General features: G+C 36.1%; 1 protein-coding gene across 2 annotated transcripts in view; it reads right to left on the bottom strand.

Moving 5' to 3' along the window:
- USP33 (ubiquitin specific peptidase 33) overlaps positions 1–12,036 on the bottom strand; it is a 65,769-nt gene that overhangs the window by 28,705 nt on the left and 25,028 nt on the right. For both annotated transcript variants that reach the window (XM_047871628.1, XM_047871629.1), the window contains exons 6-10: positions 10,006–10,108; positions 9,273–9,342; positions 6,216–6,329; positions 2,385–2,463; positions 282–699 (exon numbers count right to left, since the gene is read on the bottom strand). In XM_047871628.1, coding sequence (XP_047727584.1) covers positions 282–699; positions 2,385–2,463; positions 6,216–6,329; positions 9,273–9,342; positions 10,006–10,108 — 784 coding nt within the window. The remainder of the gene's footprint in view (positions 1–281; positions 700–2,384; positions 2,464–6,215; positions 6,330–9,272; positions 9,343–10,005; positions 10,109–12,036) is intronic.

The raw sequence follows: 12,036 nt of genomic DNA, 5'->3' as shown, positions 1-12,036 counted from the left end.
AACAACTATTTTATTCCTGCTTTCTTCAAACTTGATCATATCCTGCACATAAAATATTAAGCTAATCAGTCTATTTCATTTTTTATGCTAAATACAGAGTGGGAACATTAACATGTAAACTAGAAATATGTCTGATTTCACTCACAGGCCATGCTAATTTTCTCTCCAAAAATCAGAAAACAGTGAAATTACAAATATAATACAAATAAATACAAATATGCTCTCTCGTACACATTGTCTACAAATGAAACACTATCATTTTCCAATTATTAAATTGTCACCTGAAGCTCTGCTGTGTATTTGCACTTTGACAGTTTCCTGGTTGTTCAAGTCGACTGTTTCAGACACAGAGTCTCTGTCTTTATCTAACTCTCCTTCAGAATTTACTTTATTAATCTTATTGCACATCTTCTCTTTTTGCCAATCTTTTGACATTTCTGAATTGTTCTCATCATCCTGAATTAACATTGTTGTTTCATTATTATCTTCAGAAAAGCCTTTAGAGCCATTTTCATTTTCTGCTTTATCACTGCTGCTACAAGATTCACAGGACTGAAAATCTACATCTGACTGGCTCTTGTCCTCTTCCATGGTCTCCTCAGTCGTTATAGTTTGAGGATCCTCCTCAACCTCCATGACCTGTTCTTTTAATTCTTCATGAAGCAAATCCATTAAACACCGAAGGAATTCTTGAGCATCCTAATATATAAACAACACATATTACCACCTCATTAAAAATATGTGTATGTAGAAACTTAAGAAAAAATATACAAAATGTGCTTATCAACTGATTTCTAAAGGTGTTGTGTTATACTGAGGAAACACCAGTTAGTAGAACATAAGGCCCTGAAGAAGGAATAGGAAGCACTGAGTTCTAAAAAATTATATAAATAAAGCAAAATTTAAAAACTGAAGATGATCTGGAGGTCAGCTTTTAGTACTGCTGCTATTTTTTAAAAATGAAGAGGCATTTAAAAAAAACAACTGGATTTGCCTCATATGACAATTAGAATTCAGAGATGTCCTAAATTCAAATATTTTATCAGTTTGGCTTAAAATTAAAGCTTTCCAATCTTGTACTACATCTCAAAGAAAAATCCCTGATCAACCTGGAATGCTTTTTGAAAATTTGTGGGTACAGAGATGTGCAAAATGGGTGAAGGAAAGTGAGAAGCACAGGCTTCCAGTTACATACTGAGTAAGTCACAGGGATGAAAGGTACAGCAAGGGAATATTACTAGTGGTATCCTAATAGTGTCATATGGTGATAAATAATAGCTACATAGTAGCTATACTTGTGGCAAGCATAGCATGATGTATAAAATTGTGGAATCCCTATGCTGTACATCTGAAACAAATGTAACATTATGTGTCAACTATACTTCAATTTAAAAAAAGAAAAGAAAGAAAGAAAATACAAATTTATAAATTTATAGACCAACTCACATCTAAGAAATCAGTCTCTGGTGTCTGTGCACCAGAAAAAATTAACAGGGAACAGGTATTATTTTGAAAAAGAAAAATATGTGAGGGTTAGGTGTTAATATGAAAGGAACATATAAAGTTACAATAATTGAAACTGCCATTGGTACCACTTCAACAAAACACAGATCAATGCAATGAATCAGAAACCCCAGAAACAAACCCTATAAAATATTAATGTAAGCATAAAAACTAAAAAAGAAGAAATTTCTAAAATCAGAAAAGAAAATTCTTCCAAATCTGTAGTCTGGTACAATTAGTTAGCTATTTGTGAAAAAAAAAAAATGAAATTTGCACTGTAACACAAAATAAATGATAGATGCAGAGAAGAATATTTTAAAAATTAAAGCATAAAATATAGGTGAAAATTTATCTCTATATGTGTAACTTTTTGAAGCTAAAAGCATTAGAATAGAGACGTATTTATCCACTCCAAAATTTAACAATTTCTAGAAAAACACAAAATTATGAGAAAGGTGGAAAAATGTAAGCAAAAAAATGACAATAGGCTATTATTAATTTTTTTTTTTTTTTTTTTTTTTGGGACAGAGAGAGACAGAACATGAACAGGTGAGGGGCAGAGAGAGAGGGAGACACAGAATCGGAAACAGGCTCCAGGCTCTGAGCCATCAGCCCAGAGCCCGACTCGGGGCTCGAACTCACGGACCGCGAGATCGTGACCTGGCTGAAGTCGGACGCTTAACCGACTGCGCCACCCAGGCGCCCCGACAATAGGCTATTATTGTCAGTAAATAAACACACAAGAAAGGATGACCCAAGACAATGGACAAATAAATTATAAAGGAAGAAACACAAAAGGCTCCATAAAAGCATAATGCATAATGGCATTTTTCAAACTTATTAAACATTAAGATTGTGAATGAAAAAGAATGAAGACTTACCTGCTGAGAATACCCCCGAAATGTTGGATTTACTGTCTTAATTCCTTGAAACAGAGTAGTAGGAACAACGGATCCTGGCCTGAGGAAGATAACATTTTTAATGAGAAATCTGTGATGAATGAAATCTAAAATTTTTACTTTTTATTTTAGTAAATAACAATCAAGAATTCAAGCTGTAGGGGCACTTGGGTGGTTCAATCAGTTGAGCGTCCGACTTCGGCTCAGGTCATGATCTCGCAGTTTGTGGGTTTGAGTCCGCATCAGGCTCTGTGCTGACAGCTCAGAGCCTGAAGCCTGCTTCAGATTCTGTGTTTCCCTCTCTCTCTGCCCCTCTCTTCCTTGTGCTCTGTCTCTCTCTCTCTCAAAATAAATATTTTTTAAAAAGTTAAAAAAAAAATAATTCAAGTTGTTAATGTGTTTCACAAAGTCATTAAAAATTGCCCAGTGTTATGTTTCATAGGCTCACCAGAATAGCTTTATATTAAGATATACTTAAGACAATTAAGATATATTTTATAGCTCTCGACCCTAATGAAATGATCATGCTCTATTTTTCAAAAACAATTACAATTACTTAAAACAAAATTCTAATTATTTTAAATTCCTGGGACAATTAAGATAAATATACCTAGTACATTATCTAAATTTTTGAATTCTGCTTTTTTTACTTGAGTGTAATTGACATAAATAAGATTTTAATTTCTTTTTAAGTAGACTTCACGCCCAATGCAGAGCAAAATGCAGAGCTTGAACTCACCACCCTGAGATCAAGACGTGAGCTGAGATCAAGAGTCAGACACTTAGGGGTGCCTGGGTGGCTCAGTTGGTTGAGCGTCCAACTTCGGCTCAGGTCATGATCTCACAGCTCGTGAGTTTGAGCCCCGCGTCGGGCTCTGTGCTGACAGCTCAGAACCTGGAGCCTGCTTCGGATTCTGTGTCTTCGTCTCTCTCTGCCCCTAACGCACTCACATTCTGTCTCTGTCTCTCTCAAAGATAAATAAACATTAAAAAAAATTTTGTTTTAAAACGTCAGACACTTAACCAACTGAGCCACCCAGGTGCCCCAGATATTTAACCACTTTTAGAATTCTGTACTGACACTTTTGAAGTCTGATAAACTTTCAGGAATTTTAAGTTTAAAATACATATTCAGGGCAAAGAAGTTTAAAAAACAGCAGTTAAGGGTTAATTCTAGCTATAGAGTCTGTAGCAGCACTGGATAACACTCAATAGGGATAAATGACAATGGAGGATTCTGGCTCTTTAATGTTCATAGCCCCAAAGAACCCATTAAAATCATACTCTTTTTTTTACATGAAAATAAACTTAAAATGGATTAAAGACCTAAATGTTAGACCTGAAACCATGAAATGCCTGAAAGAAAATACAGGCAATAATCTCTTAGACATCGCCCTTAGCAACATATTTAGGGATATTTCTCCTCAGGCAAAGGAAACCAAAGAAAAATAAACTATTGGGACTAAAGTAAAAAGCTTACACACAGCAAAGAAATCATCAACAACAACAAAAAAAGTAGTCTCATAAATGGGGGAAGATATTTGCAAATGATCTATCAGATAAGGGTTAATATCCAAAATATATAAAGACGTTATACAATTCAACACCAAAAAAAAAAAAAAAAAAAAAAATCTAAAAGATGGGCAGAGGACTAATCAGAATGGCTAGTATCAAAAAGACAAGAAATAACAAGTGTTGGCAAAGATGTGGAGAAGAAGGAACCCAAGTGCACTATTGGTGGGAGAGTAAATTGGTACAGCCACTCTGGAAAACAGCATAAAGACTCCTCAAAAAATTAAAAACAGAAATAACATATGACTCAACAGTCCCACTACTGGGTATTTACCCAAAGAAAATAAAAACACTAATCCAAAAAGATATAGGCACCCCTATGTTTACTGCAGCATTATTTACCATAGCCAAGATACGGAAGCAACCTAAGTGTCCATCCACAGATGAATGGATCAAGATGGTATATATACAATGGAATATTTGCTCAGCCATAAAAAAGAATAAGATCTTGCCATCTGTGACAACATGAACGGTCCTAGAGTTTATTATGCTAAGTGAAGTCAGAGAAAGAAAATACCGAATGATTTCACTTATATGTAGAATCTAAGAAACAAATGGACAAAACAAGCAAAAAAAAAAAAAAAAAAAAAAAAAGGCTCTTAAACACAGAGAACAAACTTGTGGTTGCCAGAGGTTAGGTGTGTGAAGAGGATGAGCGAAATAGATAAAGGAGATTAAGAGGTACAAACTTCAAGTTATAAAATACATAAGTCACAAAGTGAAAAGTCAAGCATAAAGAATATAGTCAATAATATTCTAATAACATTGTATGGTGACAATGGTGACTACACTTATCATAGTGAGCATTAAGTAATGTATAGAATTGCCCAGTCAATATGTCACATACTTGAAGGGCACCTGGGTGGCTAGGTTGGCTGAGTGTCTGACTCTTGGTTTCGGCTCGGGTCATGATCTCACTGTTTGGGGGTTCAAGCCCCACGTTGGGCTCCATGCTCATAGTGCAGAGCCTACTTGGGATATTCTCTATCTCTCCCTGTCTGCCCCTGGCCACCCCGCCCCCCCCCACACACACACGCATGCTCTCTCTCACTCTCAAAATGAATAAATGAAAGTTTAAATTTTTTTTAACGTTTATTTATTTTTTTGAGAGAGAGAGCATGAGCGGAAGAGGGGCAGAGAGACAGGGAGACACAGATTCCAAAGCAGGCTCCAGGCTCTGAGCTGTCAGCTCAGAACCTGACAGGCTCGAACTCACAAACTGTGAGATGTGAGACCATGACCTGAGCCAAAGTTGGACACTTAACAGACTGAGTCACCCAGGTACCTGTAAATAAATGAACATTTTAAAAAAATGTTATATACTTGAAACTAAGATAACAATGTGTATCAATTACCCTTCAATTTAAAAAAAAAAAAAAAAGAAAGAAAAGCCATTTTCTTTTCCTAGCATGTTAAAATCAAAGTAGTAACAAATTTTTGTTTGACTTAAGAGATGCTTAGTAGGGGGTAAAATATCTCAAAGAAAACTGAGGCACTTAGGAATAGGGGAATGTTAAAACTTTAAATACTACTGAAATTTTTACATTACAAATCAAGATCTCAAAAGTCTTGTGAGGTTTTAAAAAAAAAAGCTTTGGTGATTGTTTTCTTTACAGATAAGGTTGAGCAGTTAGGACTAATGGTAAACACAATTTTCTGAATAATTCTAAAACAAAATTAGTAAAATATTACATTGAACAATTATTCTTCTAATGCTACACTTTACAGGAAATAAACATAAGCAGAAAAATGAACATTCACCTAAGTATTTATGGTCTGATTTTAGCGTTGTGAGAATGTCTACTCCTGCATTAAAATTCAAGTGTCAGTAATAGCAGCTTTAGCATTTCAACTTATCTGCAGTCCAGATACTTTATTTGGATGTTCAGTTTGAAACAGAACATACTGTAAAATGAACTTGCCTCAAATTTACTTTTTTTCAGCTCTACATATGTGCACCTATATCCTTTTAATATTTGATATTCATTTAAAAACGTAATAAAGAGGAGCACCTGGGTGGCTCAGTCGGTTAAGCGTCTGGCTCTTGATTTCAGCTCAGGTCATGGTCTCACGGTTAAGTGGATTCAAGCCCCACATCAGGCTCCAACCTGACAGCACGGAGTCTGCTTGGGATTCTCTCTCTCTCTTGCTCTGCCCCTCCCCATGTGCTTTCTCTCCCTCAAAACAAATAAACTTAAAAAAATAATAATAATAAAGAGAATAAATACATTAAGTACATACCTGCTTTTATGCCACAGTTCGGTCATCAGTTTCAGATAACTTTTACAAATGGCTGGTTTCTTATCTGTTCGAGCTAGTCCTCCACAATCAAGAAAAAACTGTGTCAAAGGTGGGCTAATTCAAAAAAAAGAAAAATGTTAAAGTGGAATCAAAGCTTAATAATGACTGACTTCCAGTCATTCAATAAATTGGTAGCACATACAGCCCCATATCTATCATTTCTTTGCTCCCTTTTACAGCTTCACATTCACTTCTTCATATTCGTGTTCAACCCATTCAAATCAAATTTGACCCCACTGTATCAGACTCCTCAATGCTGCCAGATGCAGTCAACATCTTTCACTCCCTCTTAGTAGCATTTATTACAAGTGACCTACCCCTCATTCTTGAGCAACCATTCTCTTGAACAATGATGAATTTTTCCATTTTTCTTTATCTCTGGCAACTCTTTCCCTTCTTTACTGTTCTTTTGACTCTTACCAGATATATAAATATCAAAGCCCCTCAGGACTGGATCCTAGGACTTTACCTCTCTTCCCTATATACTCTTTTCCTGGGGTGTCCTTAAATTTTCATGTTCATGCCAATGACAGTCAAACTTATGAAAGTCAAATATCTCATCTAAATTCCAGATTTATATCAAATATCCAAACTGATGGCTGTGCTGAGCATCTTAAATTTAACATGATCAAAATTTAACCTTCAAGTGAATCTATTCTTCCTCCAGGCTTCTACATCTCAGTAAGTGATACTATCCATCTGGTGGCTCAGTTAGCAATTTGAAAGGCAATACTGTTGGGGTGCCTGAGTGGCTCAGTCACTTAAGCATCCAGCTGTAGATTTCAGTTCAGGTCATGTTCTCACAGTTCGTGAGATCAAGCTCCATGTTGGGCTCTGTGCATGACAGGCTCTGTTTGGGATTCTCTCTCTCTGCCCCTCCCCCACTCACACAAATACTATCTCAGTCTCAAAATAAACATTAAAAAAAAAAAAGGCAATATTATCTTCTATGAGCATGATTAGCTGGAGGGAACCTCAGTGAATCTATTCAGTTACAGGAAAAAGACTGGGCAAAGGACCAAGCCCTGCCCTGCAATAAACTGGCTATCCTATTCTGTGTCTCCCTCTCTCTCTGCCCCTCCCCCCACTCATGCTCTGTCTCTGTCTCATAAACATTAAAAAAAAAACAAAACTGGCTATCCTAAAAAGATATTCCATGCAAGTGAAAAATGAAAGAAGATATAGGTAACTATATTTATATTAGACAAAGCAGACTTTATTTTTTTTAACTTTTTTTTTTTTAATTTATTTTTGAGACAGAGAAAGACAGAGCATGAACGGGGATGGGGCAGAGAGAGAGGGAGACACAGAATCCGAAGCAGGCTCCAGGCGCCGAGCCACCAGCCCAGAGCCCGACACGGGGCTCAAACTCACAGACGAGATCGTGACCTGAGCCGAAGTTGGATGCTTAACCGACTGAGCCACCCAGGCGCCCCCCCACAAAGCAGACTTTAACTCAAAGCTCTAGCAAGATATAAAGAAGGCCATTATATAATGATAAAGGAATTGAGTCATCAAAAGGATAACATCTATAAATATGCACCCAATGTAGGGGAGCTAAATAAACAAAGCAAGGATTAATAGATATGAAGGGAGAAATAAACAGCAATACAGTAACAGTAGGGGACTTCAATACTCATCTCCAACAATGGATAAATCTTCCAGCCAGAAAATCAATAAACACTGGACTTAAACTACATGTTGGACTAGATGGACTCAACAGATGTCTACAGAGCATTCCATGCTGCCCCTACCTATTCTGTAAAAGTATGATTAAGAAACAAAAAATCTAGGGGCACCTGAGTGGCTCAGTTGGATGTCTAACTTTGGCTCAGGTCATGATCTCGTGGTTCGTGGATTCAAGCCCCGCATTGGGCCCTATGCTAACAGCTCAGAGCCTGGAGCCTGCTTGGGATTCTGTGTGTCCCTCTCTCCCTGCCCCTCCCCCATTTGCATGCTGTCTCTCTCAAAAATAAACATTAAAAAAAACCTGAATACTTTTTATTAAAGACTTTTCACCTACAGAAAAGTACAAAATATTTTCAAAGCACCTCTGTAAGTGATTTGAGGAAGGGGCACCTGGGTGGATCTGTCGGTTGAGCATCTGACTTCAGCTCAGGTCATGATCTCCTGGCTCGTGGGTTCGAGCCCCATGTCAGGCCCTGTACTGACAGCTCAGAGCCTGGAGCCTGTTTTCCATTATGTGTCTCCCTCTCTCTCTGCCCCTCCCCCACTCATGCTGTTTCTCTCTCTCTCTCTCTCTGTCTCAAAACCAAACATTAAAAAAAAGTGATCTGAGGAATTAGTTCAAGCTTCTCATTTTCTAGATGTTAAAACAAATAACTTGCTCAAAGGCACACAACTAACTAGTGTTTACACCAGAACCAGCAGTCTCAGGAAATACAGGCATGAATAATCCCACTGGGACAATGGATTAGTACCAACCCAGTTTCTTGCCTACTCTACCTTCAGGATTACTTAACAAGAAAGAAAAAAGAAACTTTTCAGGACATTTACATAGTTAATCCACAGAATCTTTTAAATGGGGTCATTTCAGAAAGTGAGAGGGAAGGAGAGGAATTCATTGAGGGAAGAAGGACAGCCAAGGATTTATGGGATCCTATTGGCTAGGGAAATTGAATAGAATTGTTAACTCTTTCTCATATTACTATTAGTGTACTTCTTTCTTTCCTCCTCTGACTCATCTTTCTTTCTTTCTTTTCTTTTCTTTTTTTTTTTTAGCAAATTACGAGCAGCATGATTTTCTCCCATCCACATACTAACCAGATCCGACCTGCTTAGCTTCCATGATCAGGTGAGATCAGGCACGTTCAGAGTGGTATGGCCATAGGTTACCAACAGCATGGTTTTCTGCTCAAAGGGTGACTTTATTTTTTTTTTCATTTAGAAACAGTTGTATTGAAGTATAACTGCCATATAAGAACTGTGATAAAGAGTGACTTTAAAAAGCTATACAAAATTAATTTCTATACTTACCAATTAGAAAGAGCCTGCAAAGCTGCATTCATATAACAAGTATTTCCAATATTTTTCAAACCTGTAAGACCTATTAAGAACAATCATAAATTATGTCATCACTCAATAATGCAGTGACTTAATTTTCTAAGTGTTTACTGAATATGTAACTATGTATGATACTTATTACAGCTCTCAAACTATGTTAAGAACACACAAAATAGGGGCACCTAGCTGGCTCAATCTGTGGAGCATGCAACCCTTGATCATGGGGTTGTGAGTTCAAGCACCACATTGGGTACAGAGATAACTCAAAATATTTAAAAACTAAGGGAAAAAAAAAAAACGCAAAATACATTATGGAAATACAAAATATCAACTTGAACAACTCAGAGGTCAGGATTCTACTAAAGTGTTAATTTTCAGATAATTATTTAAATAAACATTTAAAAAGTTAAAATTCCCTTGCATCAATTATAAAACACAAAATTTGTACTAAATTGTATATGGATAGATTATACTAAGGGCTTTGGTAAAGTGATGCCAGAGAAACCAAGCATCTCTCAAAAGTTGTCAGTCCCCTGCAAATACAATTGTACTAGGCCAAATTTTAGATTTTATTTATTTACTTATTTATTTAGGCCATCAACATCTATAGAGTCTCTTTCACTTCTCGAGTTTGAAATTTTCACATTACAATTTCCTAAAGAAATGTGTAGTACCATAGAAAAGAGTATTATATAGGAGATTTTACCTCTTGCCTTAAGTTCATCTTCTTCTTCCACTTCTATGTCCAAATCATCAAATACAGCAACCAGAGGAGTTTTTAATGTTGTACTACTTGGTATTTTAAAATCCTTGATAACAGGAAAGACAGCAAATTTACATTTACATCTTGAAAGTAATGAGGATCTACACTAGGAAAGAGCATGTCACTCTATCTTTATTAAAAATGCACTTGAATAACAAAGCCACTTACGACTTTTCTGAATTGAAAAGTTAACAATTGGGGCGCCTGAGTGGCTCGGTCAGTTAAGCATCCGACTTCGGCTCAGGTCATGATCTCACAGTTTATGAATTCAAGCCCCGCATCGGGCTCTGTGCTGGCAGCTCAGAGCCTGGAGCCTGCTTAGATTCTGTGTCTCCCTCTCTCTCTGACCCTCCCCCCATTCATGTTCTGTCTCTGTCTCAAAAATAAGTAAAAATTTAAAAAAAAATTTTTTTTTTAAAAAGAAAAGTTAACAGTTATCAGTTCAGTGAATTCCAATCCAATTCAGTGTTATCAAGCTAAAAAAAATCTAGGCACACATTCCTACACCATCTTTTCAGATTTTTCTAACTTTTTACAGGAAGAAAATACTAAAGTTTTTCTATCATTAACACACCAACTTATCTGTAGACTTCTACAATCTCTCCTGATACTTGTTACCATACTTATTTTGCATTATTTTATACATATGAAACAGTTCAGTTATTTTAAATAGTAATAAATAATTCCAGAATTAATTTCCAAATATTGTCTTAACTCAAATGTTGCAACTGGTGACGGGTTCGTCAAATGCTAGCTCACACTTAAAAAAATAAAAAAGAAAAAAAAAAGACACAGAAGAAAAACTTTGATCTAATATTTTAAAAATCAGGAGAGCTCATAGAAATATCAGATTCTGCAAGTTCTCTTTTAATAGAAGACTGAACTACACTGAACCCATTTAGCAACTATCACTTAAAGGAGGAAACTGAACAGCAGCATGCACTTAGCATATGCTCTGACTCTCCAACTTATTCAGGCCTTATTCCACCTCTACAATGCATGCATATGCACTTTTCTACCTACCCACTTTATACATTTATTTTACTTTCCTGGTATCTGTAGATACTGAACATTTGAGCTGGCCCCATATTCTCACTTAATTGTATTTAAGTATAGAGGTTTTTAAAAAATCATTTAAGGGGCGCCTGGGTGGCTCAGTTGGTTAAGCGTCTGACTTCGGCTCAGGTCATGATCTCATGGTCTGTGAGTTCAAGCCCCGCGTCGGGCTCTGTGCTGACAGCTCAGAGCCTGGAGCCCGTTTCAGATTCTGTGTCTCCCTCTCTCTCTGCCCCTCCCCTGTTCATGCTCTGTCTCTCTCTCAGTCTCAAAAATAAATAAACGTTAAAAAAAAAAAAATTAAAAAAAAATCATTTAAAATTTTACCTCCTAGAAAAAATTTTTATTTAAGAAATCTTACTAATGACATTTGGTCTCCAATATTATTATTTTATAATTAATGTTCCAACAGCATAGAAATTTTATGTTAAAAAATTGTACAAATAACTTTTTTCTTCTGAGTAATTTTATTCAACAATGGGATCAGGAAGTTGCATGAAATTAAATTCATGCCTTTTATGTGTTATAAATATAACTCACAGAGAATTATCTACAAGCCATCAGAAAAATATCAGTATATTTATTCAATCAGATTCAACATTCATTAAGACATTCAACATTCATTCAACATTCTGCAAAATCTGGCAGAAATGGCAACAGATAACTGTTTTCTTTAGTCAGTGATGGTTACTTTGTCAATGTGTTTTTATTTGTATTTCCTTTTTGTGAACTATCTGCACTTATTCTTTCAACCACCTGAGTATTACCCTTATAAACTGTTATCAATTCCTTATGTGATTAAACTTTTAGTTACCACATTTTTGTTAATAATGCAAGTGTGTTCCAGAAAACTTACTTTCAAACTATCAAGGCATTAAAAACAAGACAAAACACATTTCTGAATGATAATATCAGTGG

Source organism: Prionailurus viverrinus, chromosome C1 (assembly GCF_022837055.1).
Source record: "Prionailurus viverrinus isolate Anna chromosome C1, UM_Priviv_1.0, whole genome shotgun sequence".
NCBI classification, from domain to species: Eukaryota; Metazoa; Chordata; class Mammalia; order Carnivora; family Felidae; genus Prionailurus; species Prionailurus viverrinus.
Note: the sequence above shows the minus strand (reverse complement) of the source record. Positions and strands in the feature narration are given on the sequence as shown.